Source organism: Salvelinus fontinalis, chromosome 1 (genome assembly GCF_029448725.1).
Source record: "Salvelinus fontinalis isolate EN_2023a chromosome 1, ASM2944872v1, whole genome shotgun sequence".
Lineage (NCBI taxonomy): Eukaryota > Metazoa > Chordata > Actinopteri > Salmoniformes > Salmonidae > Salvelinus > Salvelinus fontinalis.
In genome coordinates this window covers 1,781,958-1,805,384 of record NC_074665.1, presented here as the reverse complement: position 1 = coordinate 1,805,384, position 23,427 = coordinate 1,781,958, and the positions used below count along the sequence as shown (strand labels likewise).

Sequence of the window (23,427 nt, the reverse complement as noted above, 5' to 3'; positions counted from 1 at the left end):
GCCAGTCTTGTCGATGGTTTCTGGTAGTGCCAGTCTTGTCGATGGTTTCTGGTAGTGCCAGTTTTGTCGGTGGTTTCTGGTAGTGCCAGTCTTGTCGATGGTTTCTGGTAGTGCCAGTTTTGTCGATGGTTTCTGGTAGTGCCAGTTTTGTCTGGTTTCTGGTAGTGCCAGTCTTGTCGATGGTTTCTGGTAGTGCCAGTTTTGTCGATGGTTTCTGGTAGTGCCAGTCTTGTCGATGGTTTCTGGTAGTGCCAGTTTTGTCGATGGTTTCTGGTAGTGCCAGTTTTGTCGATGGTTTCTGGTAGTGCCAGTTTTGTCGATGGTTTCTGGTAGTGACAGTTTTGTCGATTGTTTCTGGTAGTGCCAGTTTTGCCGATGGTTTCTGGTAGTGCCAGTTTTGTCGATGGTTTCTGGTAGTGCCAGTCTTGTCGATGGTTTCTGGTAGTGCCAGTTTTGTCGATGGTTTCTGGTAGTGCCAGTTTTGTCGATGGTTTCTGGTAGTGCCAGTTTTGTCGATGGTTTCTGGTAGTGCCAGTCTTGTCGATGGTTTCTGGTAGTGCCAGTTTTGTCGATGGTTTCTGGTAGTGCCAGTTTTGTCGATGGTTTCTGGTAGTGCCAGTTTTGGCGATGGTTTCTGGTAGTGCCAGTCTTGTCGATGGTTTCTGGTAGTGCCAGTTTTGTCGATGGTTTCTGGTAGTGCCAGTTTTGTCGATGGTTTCTGGTAGTGCCAGTTTTGTCGATGGTTTCTGGTAGTGCCAGTCTTGTCGATGGTTTCTGGTAGTGCCAGTTTTGTCGAGGGTTTCTGGTAGTGCCAGTTTTGTCGATGGTTTCTGGTAGTGCCAGTTTTGTCGATGGTTTCTGGTAGTGCCAGTTTTGTCGATGGTTTCTGGTAGTGCCAGTTTTGTCGATGGTTTCTGGTAGTGCCAGTTTTGTCGATGGTTTCTGGTAGTGCCAGTTTTGTCGATGGTTTCTGGTAGTGCCAGTTTTGGAGAAGTAGCAACAATCACCTACCATATAATATGAAACATTGTCTAAATGTGTGATAACCTAGTTCTTAACTACATCGATAATGGATATTAAACCAGCACTTCCCAACCTCGGTCCTTATCATATATAACACTACACAGCTGATTAATCAATGTTTTAAAAACCCTGTATTCAACTGTACTGGTTGTGTTTCTGTCCAGGAGGCCAGCAGGAAGAGGAGAATGTTATATTAAACTGTACTGGTTGTGTTTCTGTCCAGGAGGCCAGCAGGAAGAGGAGAATGCTGTATTCAACTGTACTGGTTGTGTTTCTGTCCAGGAGGCCAGCAGGAAGTGGAGAATGCTGTATTCAACTGTACTGGTTGTGTTTCTGTCCAGGAGGCCAGCAGGAAGTGGAGAATGCTGTATTCAACTGTACTGGTTGTGTTTCTGTCCAGGAGGCCAGCAGGAAGTGGAGAATGCTATATTCAACTGTACTGGTTGTGTTTCTGTCCAGGAGGCCAGCAGGAAGAGGAGAATGCTGTATTCAACTGTACTGGTTGTGTTTCTGTCCAGGAGGCCAGCAGGAAGTGGAGAATGCTGTATTCAACTGTACTGGTTGTGTTTCTGTCCAGGAGGTCAGCAGGAAGAGGAGAATGCTGTATTCAACTGTACTGGTTGTGTTTCTGTCCAGGAGGTCAGCAGGAAGAGGAGAATGCTGTATTCAACTGTACTGGTTGTGTTTCTGTCCAGGAGGCCAGCAGGAAGTGGAGAATGCTGTATTCAACTGTACTGGTTGTGTTTCTGTCCAGGAGGCCAGCAGGAAGTGGAGAATGCTGTATTCAACTGTACTGGTTGTGTTTCTGTCCAGGAGGCCAGCAGGAAGTGGAGAATGCTGTATTCAACTGTACTGGTTGTGTTTCTGTCCAGGAGGCCAGCAGGAAGAGGAGAATGCTGTATTCAACTGTACTGGTTGTGTTTCTGTCCAGGAGGCCAGCAGGAAGTGGAGAATGCTGTATCCAACTGTACTGGTTGTGTTTCTGTCCAGGAGGCCAGCAGGAAGAGGAGAATGCTGTATTCAACTGTACTGGTTGGGTTTCTGTCCAGGAGGCCAGCAGGAAGGAGAATGTTATATTAAACTGTACTGGTTGTGTTTCTGTCCAGGAGGCCAGCAGGAAGGAGAATGTTATATTAAACTGTACTGGTTGTGTTTCTGTCCAGGAGGCCAGCAGGAAGAGGAGAATGTTATATTAAACTGTACTGGTTGTGTTTCTGTCCAGGAGGCCAGCAGGAAGAGGAGAATGCTGTATTCAACTGTACTGGTTGGGTTTCTGTCCAGGAGGCCAGCAGGAAGGAGAATGTTATATTAAACTGTACTGGTTGTGTTTCTGTCCAGGAGGCCAGCAGGAAGGAGAATGTTATATTAAACTGTACTGGTTGTGTTTCTGTCCAGGAGGCCAGCAGGAAGAGGAGAATGTTATATTAAACTGTACTGGTTGTGTTTCTGTCCAGGAGGCCAGCAGGAAGAGGAGAATGCTGTATTCAACTGTACTGGTTGTGTTTCTGTCCAGGAGGCCAGCAGGAAGTGGAGAATGCTGTATTCAACTGTACTGGTTGTGTTTCTGTCCAGGAGGCCAGCAGGAAGTGGAGAATGCTGTATTCAACTGTACTGGTTGTGTTTCTGTCCAGGAGGCCAGCAGGAAGTGGAGAATGCTGTATTCAACTGTACTGGTTGTGTTTCTGTCCAGGAGGCCAGCAGGAAGGAGAATGTTATATTAAACTGTACTGGTTGTGTTTCTGTCCAGGAGGCCAGCAGGAAGAGGAGAATGTTATATTAAACTGTACTGGTTGTGTTTCTGTCCAGGAGGCCAGCAGGAAGTGGAGAATGCTGTATTAAACTGTACTGGTTGTGTTTCTGTCCAGGAGGCCAGCAGGAAGTGGAGAATGCTGTATTCAACTGTACTGGTTGTGTTTCTGTCCAGGAGGCCAGCAGGAAGGAGAATGTTATATTAAACTGTACTGGTTGTGTTTCTGTCCAGGAGGCCAGCAGGAAGAGGAGAATGTTATATTAAACTGTACTGGTTGTGTTTCTGTCCAGGAGGCCAGCAGGAAGAGGAGAATGCTGTATTCAACTGTACTGGTTGTGTTTCTGTCCAGGAGGCCAGCAGGAAGTGGAGAATGCTGTATTCAACTGTACTGGTTGTGTTTCTGTCCAGGAGGCCAGCAGGAAGAGGAGAATGTTATATTAAACTGTACTGGTTGTGTTTCTGTCCAGGAGGTCAGCAGGAAGAGGAGAATGCTGTATTCAACTGTACTGGTTGTGTTTCTGTCCAGGAGGCCAGCAGGAAGAGGAGAATGCTGTATTCAACTGTACTGGTTGTGTTTCTGTCCAGGAGGCCAGCAGGAAGTGGAGAATGCTGTATTCAACTGTAGTGGTTGTGTTTCTGTCCAGGAGGCCAGCAGGAAGTGGAGAATGCTGTATTCAACTGTACTGGTTGTGTTTCTGTCCAGGAGGCCAGCAGGAAGGAGAATGCTGTATTGAACTGTACTGGTTGTGTTTCTGTCCAGGAGGCCAGCAGGAAGTGGAGAATGCTGTATTCAACTGTACTGGTTGTGTTTCTGTCCAGGAGGCCAGCAGGAAGTGGAGAATGCTGTATTCAACTGTACTGGTTGTGTTTCTGTCCAGGAGGCCAGCAGGAAGTGGAGAATGCTGTATTAAACTGTACTGGTTGTGTTTCTGTCCAGGAGGCCAGCAGGAAGGAGAATGTTATATTAAACTGTACTGGTTGTGTTTCTGTCCAGGAGGCCAGCAGGAAGAGGAGAATGCTGTATTCAACTGTACTGGTTGTGTTTCTGTCCAGGAGGCCAGCAGGAAGAGGAGAATGTTATATTAAACTGTACTGGTTGTGTTTCTGTCCAGGAGGCCAGCAGGAAGGAGAATGTTATATTAAACTGTACTGGTTGTGTTTCTGTCCAGGAGGCCAGCAGGAAGAGGAGAATGCTGTATTCAACTGTACTGGTTGTGTTTCTGTCCAGGAGGCCAGCAGGAAGTGGAGAATGCTGTATTCAACTGTACTGGTTGTGTTTCTGTCCAGGAGGCCAGCAGGAAGAGGAGAATGCTGTATTCAACTGTACTGGTTGTGTTTCTGTCCAGGAGGCCAGCAGGAAGGAGAATGTTATATTCAACTGTACTGGTTGTGTTTCTGTCCAGGAGGCCAGCAGGAAGTGGAGAATGCTGTATTCAACTGTACTGGTTGTGTTTCTGTCCAGGAGGCCAGCAGGAAGTGGAGAATGCTGTATTCAACTGTACTGGTTGTGTTTCTGTCCAGGAGGCCAGCAGGAAGTGGAGAATGCTGTATTCAACTGTACTGGTTGTGTTTCTGTCCAGGAGGCCAGCAGGAAGAGGAGAATGTTATATTAAACTGTACTGGTTGTGTTTCTGTCCAGGAGGCCAGCAGGAAGTGGAGAATGCTGTATTCAACTGTACTGGTTGTGTTTCTGTCCAGGAGGCCAGCAGGAAGAGGAGAATGTTATATTAAACTGTACTGGTTGTGTTTCTGTCCAGGAGGCCAGCAGGAAGAGGAGAATGCTGTATTCAACTGTACTGGTTGTGTTTCTGTCCAGGAGGCCAGCAGGAAGTGGAGAATGCTGTATTCAACTGTACTGGTTGTGTTTCTGTCCAGGAGGCCAGCAGGAAGTGGAGAATGCTGTATTCAACTGGACTGGTTGTGTTTCTGTCCAGGAGGCCAGCAGGAAGTGGAGAATGCTGTATTCAACTGTACTGGTTGTGTTTCTGTCCAGGAGGCCAGCAGGAAGAGGAGAATGTTATATTAAACTGTACTGGTTGTGTTTCTGTCCAGGAGGCCAGCAGGAAGAGGAGAATGCTGTATTCAACTGTACTGGTTGTGTTTCTGTCCAGGAGGCCAGCAGGAAGAGGAGAATGCTGTATTCAACTGTACTGGTTGTGTTTCTGTCCAGGAGGCCAGCAGGAAGTGGAGAATGCTGTATTCAACTGTAGTGGTTGTGTTTCTGTCCAGGAGGCCAGCAGGAAGAGGAGAATGTTATATTAAACTGTACTGGTTGTGTTTCTGTCCAGGAGGCCAGCAGGAAGAGGAGAATGTTATATTAAACTGTACTGGTTGTGTTTCTGTCCAGGAGGCCAGCAGGAAGAGGAGAATGCTATATTCAACTGTACTGGTTGTGTTTCTGTCCAGGAGGCCAGCAGGAAGAGGAGAATGTTATATTCAACTGTACTGGTTGTGTTTCTGTCCAGGAGGCCAGCAGGAATTGGAGAATGCTGTATTCAACTGTACTGGTTGTGTTTCTGTCCAGGAGGCCAGCAGGAAGTGGAGAATGCTGTATTCAACTGTACTGGTTGTGTTTCTGTCCAGGAGGCCAGCAGGAAGTGGAGAATGCTGTATTCAACTGTACTGGTTGTGTTTCTGTCCAGGAGGCCAGCAGGAAGTGGAGAATGCTGTATTCAACTGTACTGGTTGTGTTTCTGTCCAGGAGGCCAGCAGGAAGTGGAGAATGCTGTATTCAACTGTACTGGTTGTGTTTCTGTCCAGGAGGCCAGCAGGAAGTGGAGAATGCTGTATTCAACTGTACTGGTTGTGTTTCTGTCCAGGAGGCCAGCAGGAAGAGGAGAATGCTGTATTCAACTGTACTGGTTGTGTTTCTGTCCAGGAGGCCAGCAGGAAGTGGAGAATGCTATATTCAACTGTACTGGTTGTGTTTCTGTCCAGGAGGCCAGCAGGAAGAGGAGAATGCTGTATTCAACTGTACTGGTTGTGTTTCTGTCCAGGAGGCCAGCAGGAAGTGGAGAATGCTGTATTCAACTGTACTGGTTGTGTTTCTGTCCAGGAGGCCAGCAGGAAGAGGAGAATGCTGTATTCAACTGTACTGGTTGTGTTTCTGTCCAGGAGGCCAGCAGGAAGTGGAGAATGCCTGTTTCACTGGGAGACACGGCTGTGACACAAACGCCGTCTGTAGACCCGAACAGGGAACACAGTTCACCTGCCGGTGTGCTGCCGGCTTCACTGGAGATGGACGCTCCTGTTACGGTATGTTATGGAGACTGCATGTGACGCTACGGCAAGTCTGGAGTACTCGCAATACACAGAGAGCTGATCCGAACCAGATCGGAACAATCACATCATCAGTTGGATCTTTTGGTGGCTAAATGAAGCTCTGGTCAGTAACGCTCCATTACATCTTAGTGTCCTCATTAACACTTATAGGTATGCTGTACTCTGTACTATGCTGTACTCTGTGCTGTACTCTGTGCTATGCTGTACTCTGTGCTGTACTGTACTGTACTCTGTGCTGTACTCTGTACTATGCTGTACTCTGTGCTGTACTGTACTGTACTCTGTGCTGTACTCTGTACTATGCTGTACTCTGTGCTGTACTCTGTGCTATGCTGTACTCTGTGCTGTACTCTGTACTATGCTGTACTCTGTGCTGTACTGTACTGTACTCTGTGCTGTACTCTGTACTATGCTGTACTCTGTGCTGTACTGTACTGTACTGTGCTGTGCTGTACTCTGTGCTGTACTCTGTACTGTACTCTGTACTATGCTGTACTCTGTACTGTACTGTGCTGTACTCTGTACTGTACTCTGTACTGTGCTGTACTCTGTACTGTACTCTGTACTATGCTGTACTCTGTACTGTACTGTGCTGTACTCTGTACTGTACTCTGTACTGTGCTGTACTCTGTACTGTACTGTGCTGTACTCTGTGCTGTACTCTGTACTATGCTGTACTCTGTACTGTACTGTGCTGTACTCTGTACTGTACTCTGTACTGTGCTGTACTCTGTACTGTACTCTGTACTGTACTCTGTGCTGTACTCTGTACTATGCTGTACTCTGTACTGTACTGTGCTGTACTCTGTACTGTACTCTGTACTGTACTCTGTACTGTGCTGTACTCTGTACTGTACTGTGCTGTACTCTGTACTGTGCTGTGCTGTGCTGTGCTGTACTCTGTACTGTACTGTGCTGTACTGTACTGTGCTGTGCTGTACTCTGTACTGTGCTGTACTCTGTACTGTACTGTGCTGTACTCTGTACTGTACTGTGCTGTGCTGTGCTGTACTCTGTACTGTACTGTACTGTACTCTGTACTGTACTGTGCTGTGCTGTGCTGTACTCTGTACTGTACTGTGCTGTACTGTACTGTGCTGTACTCTGTACTGTGCTGTACTGTGCTGTACTCTGTACTGTACTCTGTACTGTGCTGTACTGTACTCTGTACTGTACTGTGCTGTACTGTACTCTGTACTGTACTGTGCTATGCTGTACTCTGTACTGTACTCTGTACTATGCTGTACTCTGTACTGTACTCTGTACTGTGCTGTACTGTACTGTGCTGTGCTGTACTCTGTACTGTACTCTGTACTGTGCTGTACTCTGTACTGTGCTGTACTCTGTACTGTACTCTGTACTGTGCTGTACTGTACTGTGCTGTGCTGTACTCTGTGCTGTACTCTGTACTGTACTCTGTACTGTACTCTGTACTATGATGTACTGTACTGTACTGTGCTGTACTCTGTACTGTACTCTGTACTGTGCTGTACTCTGTACTGTGCTGTACTGTACTCTGTGCTGTACTCTGTACTGTACTCTGTACTGTGCTGTACTCTGTACTGTGCTGTACTCTGTACTGTACTCTGTACTGTGCTGTACTCTGTACTGTGCTGTACTGTACTCTGTACTATGCTGTACTCTGTACTGTACTCTGTACTGTACTCTGTACTGTGCTGTACTCTGTACTGTGCTGTACTCTGTGCTGTACTCTGTACTGTGCTGTACTCTGTACTGTGTACTCTGTACTGTGCTGTACTGTACTGTGCTGTACTCTGTACTGTGCTGTACTCTGTACTGTGCTGTACTCTGTACTGTGCTGTACTCTGTGCTGTACTCTCTGCTGTACTCTGTACTGTGCTGTACTCTGTACTGTGTACTCTGTACTGTGCTGTACTGTACTGTGCTGTACTCTGTACTGTGCTGTACTGTAGTGTACTGTAGTGTACTGTAGTGTAGTGTACTGTAGTGTAGTGTACTGTAGTATACTGTAGTGTAGTGTACTGTACTGTACTGTACTGTGCTGTAGTGTAGTGTACTGTAGTGTACTGTACTGTGCTGTACTGTACTCTGTACTGTGCTGTAGTGTAGTGTACTGTAGTGTACTGTAGTGTACTGTAGTGTAGTGTAGTGTACTGTAGTGTACGGTAGTGTACTGTAGTGTAGTGTACTGTAGTATACTGTAGTGTACTGTACTGTACTGTACTGTGCTGTACTGTACTGTGCTGTAGTGTAGTGTAGTGTAGGGTACTGTAGTGTACTGTAGTGTACTGTAGTGTAGTGTAGTGTACTGTAGTGTACTGTAGTGTAGTGTAGTGTAGTGTACTGTAGTGTAGTGTAGTGTAGGGTACTGTAGTGTAGTGTAGTGTAGGGTACTGTAGTGTAGTGTACTGTGCTGTACTCTGTACTGTGTACTCTGTACTGTGCTGTAGTGTAGTGTACTGTAGTGTACTGTAGTGTACTGTAGTGTAGTGTAGTGTACTGTAGTGTGCTGTAGTGTAGTGTAGTGTACTGTGCTGTACTGTACTGTACTGTAGTGTAGTGTAGTGTAGGGTACTGTAGTGTAGTGTACTGTGCTGTACTCTGATGTACTCTGTACTGTGTACTCTGTACTGTGCTGTACTCTGTACTGTGCTGTACTGTACTGTGCTGTACTCTGTACTGTGCTGTAGTGTAGTGTACTGTAGTGTACTGTAGTGTACTGTACTGTGCTGTACTCTGATGTACTCTGTACTGTGTACTCTGTACTGTGCTGTACTCTGTACTGTGTACTCTGTACTGTGCTGTACTCTGTACTGTGTACTCTGTACTGTGCTGTACTCTGTACTGTGTACTCTGTACTGTGCTGTACTCTGTACTGTGTACTCTGTACTGTGCTGTACTCTGTACTGTGTACTCTGTACTGTGCTGTACTCTGTACTGTGTACTCTGTACTGTGCTGTACTGTGGTCCTGTTTGAGAGCCCATCCTGTCAACAAATCCTGTCCCTTCTCTGTCTGACTCCCAGACCAAACACTCAATCATCGGTTGATGAGAGGACCATTTCCACCCTCCTCCCTAGAGCCCTTCCTTCATATCTTGGGGTTTCATTTCAGAGTTCACAAACAGTATGATGTACAGGAAGGAATTGTCCCTTCACAGAGAGACTATTTTGGAGTTGGGTTAGGAAATGTTTTTGTCTTTGGAGTTGGGAAAGTCTTGGGACAGGATTGGGAGGGGGGGAGGAACAGTTTTAGGATGACAGTGAAGGAAGTGCTCTCGGGCACACGGGGGTTAAAATGAGGACCCTACTCCCCTAGTCCACGTAGAGAGGAGTTCTTATTCTGTCTTGGGACAGGCTTGGGGTGGGGAGGGGTGGGGTTGGGGAGGGGGGGGGGGCAGGTTTGGGGTTGGGGTGGGTGGGGGGGGGGGGTTGGGAGGAGAGGGGGGGGGCAGGCTTGGGGTGGGGGAGGGGAGGGGAGGGGAGGGGCGACAGGCTTTGGGTGGGGGAGGGGAGGGGAGGGGTGGGGAGGGGGTTGGGGTGGGGTGGGGGGGGACAGGCTTAGGGTTGGGGAGGTGGAGGCGAGGGGTTGGGGTTGGGACATGTTTCGGGTGGGGGAGGGGAGGGGTTGGGTTGGAGAGGGGAGGGTTTGGGACAGGCTTGGGGTGGGGAGGGGAGGGGGAGGGGGGGTTGGGTTGGAGAGGGGAGGGTTTGGGAAAGGCTTGGGGTGGGGAGGGGAGGGGGAGGGGGGGGTTGGGTTGGAGAGGGGAGGGTTTGGGACAGGCTTGGGGTGGGGAGGGGGGGTTGGGACAGGCTTGGGGTGGGGAGGGGGAGGAGTGGGGTTGGGTTGGGACAGGCTTGGGGTGGGGAGGGGGAGGGGTGGGGTTGGGAGGGGTGGGAACAGTTTTGGGACGAGGGGAAAGGAAGTGCTCTTAGCCACAGAAAGAAAAGACAGGATGCTTGACAGACACAGGAAAGATTGTATCTCTAAAACACATTTAGTAGTTAGGAAACCAGTCTGATTCAGTCACAGTCCATCCAGTGTACTACAGTCCCTCTGTTACCCAGATACTGTACAGGACACCAGTCCCTCTGTTACCCAGATACTGTACAGACCACCAGTCCCTCTGTTACCCAGATACTGTACAGGACACCAGTCCCTCTGTTACCCAGATACTGTACAGACCACCAGTCCCTCTGTTACCCAGATACTGTACAGGACACCAGTCCCTCTGTTACCCAGATACTGTACAGGACACCAGTCCCTCTGTTACCCAGATACTGTACAGGACACCAGTCCCTCTGTTACCCAGATACTGTACAGGACACCAGTCCCTCTGTTACCCAGATACGGTACAGACCACCAGTCCCTCTGTTACCCAGATACTGTACAGGACACCAGTCCCTCTGTTACCCAGATACGGTACAGACCACCAGTCCCTCTGTTACCCAGATACTGTACAGGACACCAGTCCCTCTGTTACACAGATACTGTACAGGACACCAGTCCCTCTGTTACCCAGATACTGTACAGACCACCAGTCCCTCTGTTACCCAGATACTGTACAGGACACCAGTCCCTCTGTTACCCAGATACTGTACAGACCACCAGTCCCTCTGTTACCCAGATACTGTACAGGACACCAGTCCCTCTGTTACCCAGATACTGTACAGACCACCAGTCCCTCTGTTACCCAGATACTGTACAGACCACCAGTCCCTCTGTTACCCAGATACTGTACAGGACACCAGTCCCTCTGTTACCCAGATACTGTACAGACCACCAGTCCCTCTGTTACCCAGATACTGTACAGGACACCAGTCCCTCTGTTACCCAGATACTGTACAGGACACCAGTCCCTCTGTTACCCAGATACTGTACAGACCACCAGTCCCTCTGTTACCCAGATACTGTACAGACCACCAGTGTACTACAGTCCCTCTGTTACCCAGATACTGTACAGACCACCAGTGTACTACAGTCCCTCTGTTACCCAGATACTGTACAGACCACCAGTCCCTCTGTTACCCAGATACTGTACAGACCACCAGTGTACTACAGTCCCTCTGTTACCCAGATACTGTACAGACCACCAGTGTACTACAGTCCCTCTGTTACCCAGATACTGTACAGACCACCAGTCCCTCTGTTACCCAGATACGGTACAGACCACCAGTCCCTCTGTTACCCAGATACTGTACAGGACACCAGTCCCTCTGTTACCCAGATACTGTACAGGACACCAGTCCCTCTGTTACCCAGATACTGTACAGGACACCAGTCCCTCTGTTACCCAGATACTGTACAGGACACCAGTCCCTCTGTTACCCAGATACTGTACAGGACACCAGTCCCTCTGTTACCCAGATACGGTACAGACCACCAGTCCCTCTGTTACCCAGATACTGTACAGGACACCAGTCCCTCTGTTACCCAGATACGGTACAGACCACCAGTCCCTCTGTTACCCAGATACTGTACAGGACACCAGTCCCTCTGTTACACAGATACTGTACAGGACACCAGTCCCTCTGTTACCCAGATACTGTACAGACCACCAGTCCCTCTGTTACCCAGATACTGTACAGGACACCAGTCCCTCTGTTACCCAGATACTGTACAGACCACCAGTCCCTCTGTTACCCAGATACTGTACAGGACACCAGTCCCTCTGTTACCCAGATACTGTACAGACCACCAGTCCCTCTGTTACCCAGATACTGTACAGACCACCAGTCCCTCTGTTACCCAGATACTGTACAGGACACCAGTCCCTCTGTTACCCAGATACTGTACAGACCACCAGTCCCTCTGTTACCCAGATACTGTACAGGACACCAGTCCCTCTGTTACCCAGATACTGTACAGGACACCAGTCCCTCTGTTACCCAGATACTGTACAGACCACCAGTCCCTCTGTTACCCAGATACTGTACAGACCACCAGTGTACTACAGTCCCTCTGTTACCCAGATACTGTACAGACCACCAGTGTACTACAGTCCCTCTGTTACCCAGATACTGTACAGACCACCAGTCCCTCTGTTACCCAGATACTGTACAGACCACCAGTGTACTACAGTCCCTCTGTTACCCAGATACTGTACAGACCACCAGTGTACTACAGTCCCTCTGTTACCCAGATACTGTACAGACCACCAGTCCCTCTGTTACCCAGATACGGTACAGACCACCAGTCCCTCTGTTACCCAGATACTGTACAGGACACCAGTCCCTCTGTTACCCAGATACTGTACAGGACACCAGTCCCTCTGTTACCCAGATACTGTACAGACCACCAGTCCCTCTGTTACCCAGATACTGTACAGACCACCAGTGTACTACAGTCCCTCTGTTACCCAGATACTGTACAGACCACCAGTGTACTACAGTCCCTCTGTTACCCAGATATTGTACAGACCACCAGTCCCTCTGTTACCCAGATACTGTACAGACCACCAGTGTACTACAGTCCCTCTGTTACCCAGATACTGTACAGACCACCAGTGTACTACAGTCCCTCTGTTACCCAGATACTGTACAGACCACCAGTGTACTACAGTCCCTCTGTTACCCAGATACTGTACAGACCACCAGTCCCTCTGTTACCCAGATACGGTACAGACCACCAGTCCCTCTGTTACCCAGATACGGTACAGACCACCAGTGTACTACAGTCCCTCTGTTACCCAGATACTGTACAGGACACCAGTTCCTCTGTTACCCAGATACTGTACAGGACACCAGTCCCTCTGTTACCCAGATACTGTACAGGACACCAGTCCCTCTGTTACCCAGATACTGTACAGGACACCAGTCCCTCTGTTACCCAGATACTGTACAGACCACCAGTCCCTCTGTTACCCAGATACTGTACAGGACACCAGTCCCTCTGTTACCCAGATACTGTACAGGACACCAGTCCCTCTGTTACCCAGATACTGTACAGGACACCAGTCCCTCTGTTACCCAGATACTGTACAGGACACCAGTCCCTCTGTTACCCAGATACTGTACAGACCACCAGTCCCTCTGTTACCCAGATACTGTACAGGACACCAGTCCCTCTGTTACCCAGATACTGTACAGGACACCAGTCCCTCTGTTACCCAGATACTGTACAGACCACCAGTCCCTCTGTTACCCAGATACTGTACAGACCACCAGTCCCTCTGTTACCCAGATACTGTACAGACCACCAGTCCCTCTGTTACCCAGATACTGTACAGACCACCAGTCCCTCTGTTACCCAGATACTGTACAGACCACCAGTCCCTCTGTTACCCAGATACTGTACAGACCACCAGTCCCTCTGTTACCCAGATACTGTACAGACCACCAGTCCCTCTGTTACCCAGATACTGTACAGACCACCAGTCCCTCTGTTACCCAGATACTGTACAGACCACCAGTCCCTCTGTTACCCAGATACTGTACAGACCACCAGTCCCTCTGTTACCCAGATACGGTACAGACCACCAGTCCCTCTGTTACCCAGATACTGTACAGACCACCAGTCCCTCTGTTACCCAGATACTGTACAGACCACCAGTCCCTCTGTTACCCAGATACTGTACAGACCACCAGTCCCTCTGTTACCCAGATACTGTACAGACCACCAGTCCCTCTGTTACCCAGATACGGTACAGACCACCAGTCCCTCTGTTACCCAGATACGGTACAGACCACCAGTGTACTACAGTCACAACATATTGGATTGTACACACTGGTCTAATGTGTTCCTAAATATTTCGCTCTGCGTCTTAGGATTTTGGTTTGGTAGCATGCCTATAAAGGTATTCCCCCAGATAATACATTGACTGATAGGTCCACGGGTTCATTGTCATGTTTACAGGTAATAACTTGTTATTATAGTTATTATAGTCCTGAAGGTATAGTATAGTATCTGGTATAGTATCTGGTATAGTATCTGGTATAGTATCTGGTATAGTATCTGAAGGTCGACATACTGTCTTGTGTCACTTTTCTACCATACACTTGGCAAAGATACACACCCCTCAGATCTGAACAGACGGACAGTCATTTTTCTGTTTGTGTTTGTCTCCGTCTGTTCCTGTCAGACATTGATGAGTGTAGAGAAACCCGTCAGATCTGAACAGTCATGTGTAGCTTTCTGTTTATGTTAATGCTTGGGTTTGTGTTTGTTCCTGTCAGACATTGATGAGTGTAGAGAAACGCGTCAGATCTGTGGAGAACACTCAGTCTGCAACAACCAGCCCGGAACCTTCCGCTGTGAGTGTAATGATGGATACCAGTTCGCCAGCGACGGGCACACCTGCATAGGTACACTTTGTGTGTGTGTGTGTGTCTCCCTCTTTCTCTCTCTCTGTCTGTTTCTTTCTCTCTCTCGCTCTCTCTCTTTCTCTCAAACTCTCACTGTCTCGCTCTCTCTTTCTCTCTTTCTCTCTCTGTCTCGCTCTCTCTTTCTCTCTTTCTCTCTCTGTCTCGCTCTCTCTTTCTCTCTTTCTCTCTCTGTCTCGCTCTCTCTTTCTCTTAAACTCTCTGTCTCGCTCTGTCTTTCTCTCAAACTCTCTGTCTCGCTCTGTCTTTCTCTTAAACTCCCTGTCTCGCTCTCTCTTTCTCCTAAACTCTCACTGTCTCGCTCTGTCTTTCTCTTAAACTCTCTCTGTCTCGCTCTCTCTTTCTCTTAAACTCTCTCTGTCTCGCTCTGTCTTTCTCTTAAACTCTCTCTGTCTCGCTCTGTCTTTCTCTTAAACTCTCTCTGTCTCGCTCTGTCTTTCTCTCAAACTCTCTCTGCCTCGCTCTCTCTTTCTCTCAAACTCTCTCTGTCTCGCTGTGTCTTTCTCTCAAACTCTCTCTGTCTCGCTCTCTCTTTCTCTCAAACTCTCTCTGTCTCGCTGTGTCTTTCTCTCAAACTCTCTCTATCTCGCTCTCTCTTTCTCTCAAACTCTCTCTGTCTCGCTCTCTCTCTTTCTCCTAAACTCTCACTGTCTCGCTCTGTCTTTCTCTCAAACTCTCTCTGTCTCGCTCTCTCTTTCTCTCAAACTCTCCCTGTCTCGCTCTCTCTTTCTCTCAAACTCTCTCTGTCTCGCTCTCTCTTTCTCTTAAACTCTCCCTGTCTCGCTCTCTCTTTCTCTTAAACTCTCTCTGTCTCGCTCTGTCTTTCTCTTAAACTCTCCCTGTCTCGCTCTCTCTTTCTCCTAAACTCTCCCTGTCTCGCTCTCTCTTTCTCTTAAACTCTCTCTGTCTCGCTCTGTCTTTCTCTTAAACTCTCCCTGTCTCGCTCTCTCTTTCTCTTAAACTCTCCCTGTCTCGCTCTCTCTTTCTCTTAAACTCTCCCTGTCTCGCTCTGTCTTTCTCTTAAACTCTCTCTGTCTCGCTCTCTCTTTCTCTTAAACTCTCCCTGTCTCGCTCTGTCTTTCTCTTAAACTCTCCCTGTCTCGCTCTCTCTTTCTCTTAAACTCTCCCTGTCTCGCTCTCTCTTTCTCTCAAACTCTCCCTGTCTCGCTCTCTCTTTCTCTCAAACTCTCTCTGTCTCGCTCTCTCTTTCTCTTAAACTCTCTCTGTCTCGCTATCTCTTTCTCTTAAACTCTCTCTGTCTCGCTCTCTCTTTCTCTTAAACTCTCCCTGTCTCGCTCTCTCTTTCTCTTAAACTCTCTCTGTCTCGCTCTCTCTTTCTCTTAAACTCTCTTTGCCTCTCTCTCTCTCTCTCTCTCTCTCTCTCTCTCTCTCTCTCTCTCTCTCTCTCTCTCTCTCTCTCTCTCTCTCTCTCTCTCTCTCTCTCTCTCTCTCTCTCTCTCTCTCTCTCTCTCTCTCTCTCTCTCTCTCTCTCTCTTCTCTCTCTCTCTCTCTCTCTCTCTCTCTCTCTCTCTCTCTCTCTCTGTCCTCTGGCTGCTTTATATTCTGGGGTTAAACACTAAACACTGCCATATGAGGGAAATAAAAACAGAACAGATGAAAGCATGTCTGCTCACTTCTCAGCGACAGACAGACTTTGTCGTTTTTGCACAGGCAGCCCAATTCAGATTTTTTTCAGTAATTGTTCTTTTGACCAATCAGATCATCGCTCTTGTCAATAATTGGGCAACAGATAAGAATTGGGCTGCCTGTGTAATCGCAGCCTGTGACAGAATCTAGACCTAAATGTTTCAAGACAAACTACTAACAAACTAAAATCTGAAATATTTCCTGTCTTGAAGACGGCACCCCTATTCTGTCCAGGAGTTGATTGATCGATAGACTGACCGACTAACTGGTTGTCTGTTTGACCCCCCCCCCCCTTCCCCAGGAGTGGACCGTCCCGTGGACCACTGCGCGGCCGGCAGCCATGACTGTGACATCGCGGAGCGCGCTCACTGCAGCTACAGTGGAGGATCCTCTTACATCTGCTCCTGTTTGCCTGGGTTCCAGGGACACGGACGGGTCTGCCAAGGTCATGCTGTGTGTGTGTGTGTGTGTGTGTGTGTGTGTGTGTGTGTGTGTGTGTGTGTGTGTGTGTGTGTGTGTGTGTGTGTGTGTGTGTGTGCGTGCGTGCGTGCGTGCGTGCGTGCGTGACAGATGTGATTGTACTTCGTAACACTCTAGCGTTGTGTGTGAGACCAGTAACCGTAAGGTCGAATCCTCGAGGTAAAAATCTATAGGTCTGCCCCTGAACAAGGGAGTTAACCCACTGTTCCCCTGAACGAGGCAGTTAACCCACTGTTCCCCTGAACGAGGCAGTTAACCCACTGTTCCCCTGAACAAGGCAGTTAACCCACTGCTCCCCTGAACAAGGCAGTTAACCCACTGTTCCCCTGAACAAGGCAGTTAACCCCACCGTTCCCCTGAACAAGGCAGTTAACCCACTGTTCCCCTGAACAAGGCAGTTAACCCACTGTTCCCCTGAACAAGGCAGTTAACCCACTGCTCCCCTGAACAAGGCAGTTAACCTACTGTTCCCCTGAACAAGGCAGTTAACCCACTGTTCCCCTGAACAAGGCAGTTAACCTACTGTTCCCCTGAACAAGGCAGTTAACCCACTGTTCCCCTGAACAAGGCAGTTAACCTACTGTTCCCCTGAACAAGGCAGTTAACCCACTGTTCCCCTGAACAAGGCAGTTAACCTACTGTTCCCCTGAACAAGGCAGTTAACCCACTGTTCCCCTGAACAAGGCAGTTAACCCACTGTTCCCCTGAACAAGGCAGTTAACCCCACTGTTCCCCTGAACAAGGCAGTTAACCCACTGTTCCCCTGAACAAGGCAGTTAACCCCACTGTTCCCCTGAACAAGGCAGTTAACCCACTGTTCCCCTGAACAAGGCAGTTAACCCACTGTTCCCCTGAACAAGGCAGTTAACCCACTGTTCCCCTGAACAAGGCAGTTAACCCACTGTTCCCCTCAACAAGGCAGTTAACCCACTGTTCCCCTGAACAAGGCAGTTAACCCACTGTTCCCCTGAACAAGGCAGTTAACCCACTGTTCCCCTGAACAAGGCAGTTAACCCCACTGTTCCCCTGAACAAGGCAGTTAACCCACTGTTCCCCTGAACAAGGCAGTTAACCCACTGTTCCCCTGAACAAGGCAGTTAACCCACTGTTCCCCTGAACAAGGCCCTGAACAAGTTGTCCAGCCAGCGGTCCCAGTTGATTGGTGTTTATAGGGACTGTCCAGCCAGCGGTCCCAGTTGATTGGTGTTTATAGGGACTGTCCAGCCAGCGGTCCCAGTTGATTGGTGTTTATAATGACTGTCCAGCCAGCGGTCCCAGTTGATTGGTGTTTATAATGACTGTCCAGCCAGCGGTCCCAGTTGATTGGTGCTTATAATGACTGTCCAGCCAGCGGTCCCAGTTGATTGGTGTTTATAATGACTGTCCAGCCAGCGGTCCCAGTTGATTGGTGTTTATAGTGACTGTCCAGCCAGCGGTCCCAGTTGATTGGTGTTTATAGTGACTGTCCAGCCAGCGGTCCCAGTTGATTGGTGTTTATAATGACTGTCCAGCCAGCGGTCCCAGTTGATTGATGTTTATAATGACTGTCCAGTCAGCGGTCCCAGTTGATTGGTGTTTATAGTGACTGTCCAGCCAGCGGTCCCAGTTGATTGGTGTTTATAGTGACTGTCCAGCCAGCGGTCCCAGTTGATTGGTGTTTATAGTGACTGTCCAGCCAGCGGTCCCAGTTGATTGGTGTTTATAGTGACTGTCCAGCCAGCGGTCCCAGTTGATTGGTGTTTATAGTGACTGTCCAGCCAGCGGTCCCAGTTGATTGGTGTTTATAATGACTGTCCAGCCAGCGGTCCCAGTTGATTGGTGTTTATAGTGACTGTCCAGCCAGCGGTCCCAGTTGATTAGTGTTTATAATGACTGTCCAGCCAGCGGTCCCAGTTGATTGGTGTTTATAGTGACTGTCCAGCCAGCGGTCCCAGTTGATTGGTGTTTATAATGACTGTCCAGCCAGCGGTCCCAGTTGATTGGTGTTTATAATGACTGTCCAGCCAGCGGTCCCAGTTGATTGGTGTTTATAATGACTGTCCAGCCAGCGGTCCCAGTTGATTGGTGTTTATAATGACTGTCCAGCCAGCGGTCCCAGTTGATTGGTGTTTATAATGACTGTCCAGCCAGAGGTCCCAGTTGATTGGTGTTTATACTGACTGTCCAGCCAGCGGTCCCAGTTGATTGGTGTTTATAATGACTGTCCAGCCAGCGGTCCCAGTTGATTGGTGTTTATAATGACTGTCCAGCCAGCGGTCCCAGTTGATTGGTGTTTATAATGACTGTCCAGCCAGCGGTCCCAGTTGATTGGTGTTTATAGTGACTGTCCAGCCAGCGGTCCCAGTTGATTGGTGTTTATAATGACTGTACAGCCAGCGGTCCCAGTTGATTGGTGTTTATAATGACTGTACAGCCAGCGGTCCCAGTTGATTGGTGTTTATAATGACTGTACAGCCAGCGGTCCCAGTTGATTGGGTTTTATAGGGACTGTCCAGCCAGCGGTCCCAGTTGATTGGTGTTTATAGTGACTGTCCAGCCAGCGGTCCCAGTTGATTGGTGTTTATAATGACTGTCCAGCCAGCGGTTCCAGTTGATTGGTGTTTATAGGGACTGTCCAGCCAGCGGTCCCAGTTGATTGGTGTTTATAGTGACTGTCCAGCCAGCGGTCCCAGTTGATTGGTGTTTATAATGACTGTCCAGCCAGAGGTCCCAGTTGATTGGTGAATACAATGTAAAACTACCTGACACCGTTCAAACTGTGGAGTTCATCTTTACGCCTGTCCTCTTGGGAATTTATTTCCTTCACAGAGCGGGCTCCCTCCTACCTCCCTCCCTACCTCACTCCCCCCTTCCCTCCCTCCATTCCAGAAAATATGTATTTTAAACTTGTATGAACTAGATTTTATTGTGTCAAATTATAATTATTGTGTGTGCTGCTATTGATAACATGTAACGTCACCTTATTTGAAATAATGTCTTCTCATCCCCTGTAGATATTGATGAGTGCCAGTCTGCCAGGTGCCACCAGGAGGCTGTGTGTTATAACACCCAGGGGTCCTTTACCTGCCAGTGCAGGCCTGGTTACCACGGTGACGGCTTCTACTGCTCCTCAGGTACGTCTCTGTGGAATGGAAGGCCATCATGGTTGCCTGTCAGGTAAAGACCTGACTTGCTCTGAAGTCACAAGTTTTCTTCATATTCTGACCTGTTCAGTTAAAACATGACCCTTATCCGTTACAGATGGTTACAGATGGTTACAGATGGGAATAGATGGTTACAGATGGTTACAGATGGTTACAGATGGGAATAGATGGTTACAGATGGGAATAGATGGTTACAGATGGTTACAGATGGTTACAGATGGTTACAGATGGGAATAGATGGTTACAGATGGTTACAGATGGTTACAGATGGGAATAGATGGTTACAGATGGGAATAGATGGTTACAGATGGTTACAGATGGTTACAGATGGGAATAGATGGTTACAGATGGTTACAGATGGGAATAGATGGTTACAGATGGTTACAGATGGTTACAGATGGTTACAGATGGGAACAGATGGTTACAGATGGGAATAGATGGTTACAGATGGTTACAGATGGTTACAGATGGTTACAGATGGGAATAGATGGTTACAGGTGGTTACAGATGGGAATAGATGGTTACAGATGGTTACAGATGGTTACAGATGGGAATAGATGGTTACAGATGGTTACAGATGGTTACAGATGGGAATAGATGGTTACAGATGGTTACAGATGGTTACAGATGCAGATGGATTACAGATGGTTACAGATGGTTACAGATGGTTGTAATAGATGGTTACAGATGTTTACAGAAGGGCTTGAGCAGTAATGGGGTAATGTTCCATAGCAACACTTCCTTCTTCCTCCCTCTTCCTCCCTCTTCCTCCCTCTTCCTCCCTCTTCCTCCCTCAACATAGCCTTTACTGTTCCCACAGAGGGATGAGTAGATAACGAACCCATTAAAACAGACCCAGACCTACTGCATCACCAGCCACTGATGTTCAGCTGTAGCCCAGGGGGTCACTGGCTCATAGCTGCCTGCCGCAACTCTCTTAGTAATAAATACATTTCACTTTGGCTACAGTGGATACTTTGTAAAAACGAGACACACAATCTCTCTTTCTCTCTCTCTCTCTCTCTCTCTCTCTCTCTCTCTCTCTCTCTCTCTCTCTCTCTCTCTCTATCTCTTTTCCCAAAGCACATTCTTATCATTATCCAGCATCATTCTTGGAAAGGAAAACACATTCCTGCTTTGGAGAGAGAGAGATGGAGGGAGGGGGAGAGAGAGAGATATGGAGGGAGGGAGTGAGAGAGAGATGGAGGGACGGGGGAGGAGAGAGAGAGAGAGAATGGCAGGGAGGGGGGGAGAGAGAGAGAGAGAGGCAGGGAGGGGGAGAGAGAGAGAAGGAGAGAGAGAGAGAGAGAAGGAGAGAGAGAGAGAGAGATCGAGGGAGGGGGAGAGAGAGAGATATGGAGGGAGGGAGAGAGAGAGAGATGGAGGGACGGAGGAGGAGAGAGGGAGAGAGAATGGCAGGGAGGGGGGGAGAGAGAGAGAGAGGCAGGGAGGGGGAGAGAGAGAGAAGGAGAGAGAGAGAGAGAGAGAGAGAGAGAGAGAGAGAGAGAGAGAGAGAGAGAGAGAGAGAGAGAGAGAGAGAGAGAGAGAGAGAGAGAGAGAGAGAGAGAGAGAGAGAGAGAGAGAGAGAGAGAGAGAGAGAGAGGAGAGAGAGAGGGAGAGAGAGCGAGAGAGAGAGAGAGCGAGACAGAGAGCGAGACAGAGAGCGAGACAGAGAGCGAGACAGAGAGCGAGACAGAGAGCGAGACAGAGAGCGAGACAGAGAGCGAGACAGAGAGCGAGACAGAGACAGAGAGGGAGATAATTAAAACAGTGCTCAAACAAGGCTCATATGAGGATAAACAATACTGAGAGTGTAATGAGCTGGCTAAATCAAAGCCAACCGGATTAAAACTTGTAACAGTAACTCCCTACAGTAGCTACACCAGCTATACACTTCCTTAATGAATCTATAAAGCTCTGACAGCACAGTATGTACTATATTGATCGTTAATGTCTTTGTCTCTGAGGGGATTCTACATACCCATCTAGGTAGACTTCATCTTTAAAGTCCTCTTTTTAATCTCATTCGAACTACTAACCCAGCTGCTGATATAAAAGGGTTTTATAAATAACTTTGATTGTTAATATCCCTCGTTCCAGAACGTACGAAGACGCCGTGTGAGACCCAGAGGGACCGTCTCCTTGGCTCTACAGGGTCCCAGCCGGTGCCTGGTCAGTACGTGCCTACCTGTGACAGCCAGGGAACCTACGAAGCCACCCAGTGTCACGACTCCATCGGACACTGTTGGTGTGTTGACCGTAACGGACTGGAGGTCCCAGGAACACGCACCGGGCCCGGCAGAGGCAGGCCACTGTGTGAGTTATACTGTCCATCGGGCCTGAGTAAGAGGACAACTGACTTTAGTGTATATAGACAATGGGAGACTTGAGTGGACATTTCCGTTAAGTAAACAGAGACTCAAGTCAGAACACCACCCTTAGTGAATCATATGAATACAGACTCAGTAAACAGACTCAAGTCAGAATACCACCCTTAGTGAATCATATGAATAAAGACTCAGTAAACAGAGACTCAAGTCAGAATACCACCCTTAGTGAATCATATGAATAAAGACTCAGTAAACAGAGACTCAAGTCAGAATACCACCCTTAGTGAATCATATGAATAAAGACTCGGTAAACAGAGACTCAAGTCAGAATACCACCCTTAGTGAATCATATGAATAAAGACTCAGTAAACAGAGACTCAAGTCAGAATACCACCCTTAGTGAATCATATGAATAAAGACTCGGTAAACAGAGACTCAAGTCAGAATACCACCCTTAGTGAATCATTTGAATATAGACTCAGCCACTGTATATGTTAATATTCAATGACACAGCTTCGGAAGAAGGTACCACTCTCGGTCACAATTAAAAGCTGATGTTTTTGGTACTGTAGGTATAGAACAGGAAACAGTTTGTCCCGCAGTAGAACCTACTCCCAGGCCAGATGTATGTTGATTGATTCATTGATTCATTCATATCTCTACTGTAGGTATAGAACAGGAAACAGTTCGTCCCGCAGTAGAACCTACTCCCAAGCCAGATGTATGTTGATTGATTCATTGATTCATTCATATCTCTACTGTAGGTATAGAACAGGAAACAGTTTGTCCCGCAGTAGGCCCTACTCCCAGGCCAGATGTATGTTGATTGATTGATTGATTGATTGATCTCTCTACTGTAGGTATAGAACAAGGACCAACAGTTCGTCCCCCAGTAGGCCCTACTCCCAGGCCAGATGTTTACCCTTTACCCCCCGGCACACACCTGCTCTTTGCTCAGAGTGGACGCATCGACTTTGTCCCTTTGGAGGGCTACAACATGAAGAAGACAGAGGCAAAGACTGTCCTGCATGTACCGGTGAGAAGCTGTTGATGTTGATGTTGTTGTTGACAGGCCTGCTCCTATCTGAATGTCCTGTTCTGTATCTACCGGTGAGAAGTTGTTGATGTTGATGTTGTTGTTGACAGGCCTGCTCCTATCTGAATGTCCTGCTCTGTATTTACCGACGACCAGCACCACTAGCCCGGTGCTCCATCCACTGGCGCTGCCTTGCCAATACATTTGGTCATTGTTACCATAGCAGTTGGCAAGACAGCACAACCAGATCTGGAACCTTCTTCTTCTGCTGTGAGTGACTAACGCTTTACTGAAGGCAGTCATATCCGTGGGTGGTTGAGACTGGATGTGTCTGGTTTGCGTTTCATTTGTTATAAAGGTTAAACACCATGTGTTTGGAATAGTGGAATACTGTTAGTACGTGGTTGAAGTGGGTTCAGGGAGACGCCATCGTT

General features: G+C 48.2%; 1 protein-coding gene across 1 annotated transcript in view; it reads left to right on the top strand.

The window, feature by feature from the left end:
- The window catches only part of nid1a (nidogen 1a), an 87,934-nt gene that overhangs the window by 41,408 nt on the left and 23,099 nt on the right, over positions 1-23,427 (top strand). Inside the window, exons 11-16 of the mRNA XM_055935314.1 lie at positions 5,888-6,028; positions 14,211-14,339; positions 16,306-16,449; positions 19,478-19,597; positions 21,728-21,943; positions 22,818-22,993. Coding sequence (XP_055791289.1) covers positions 5,888-6,028; positions 14,211-14,339; positions 16,306-16,449; positions 19,478-19,597; positions 21,728-21,943; positions 22,818-22,993 — 926 coding nt within the window. The remainder of the gene's footprint in view (positions 1-5,887; positions 6,029-14,210; positions 14,340-16,305; positions 16,450-19,477; positions 19,598-21,727; positions 21,944-22,817; positions 22,994-23,427) is intronic.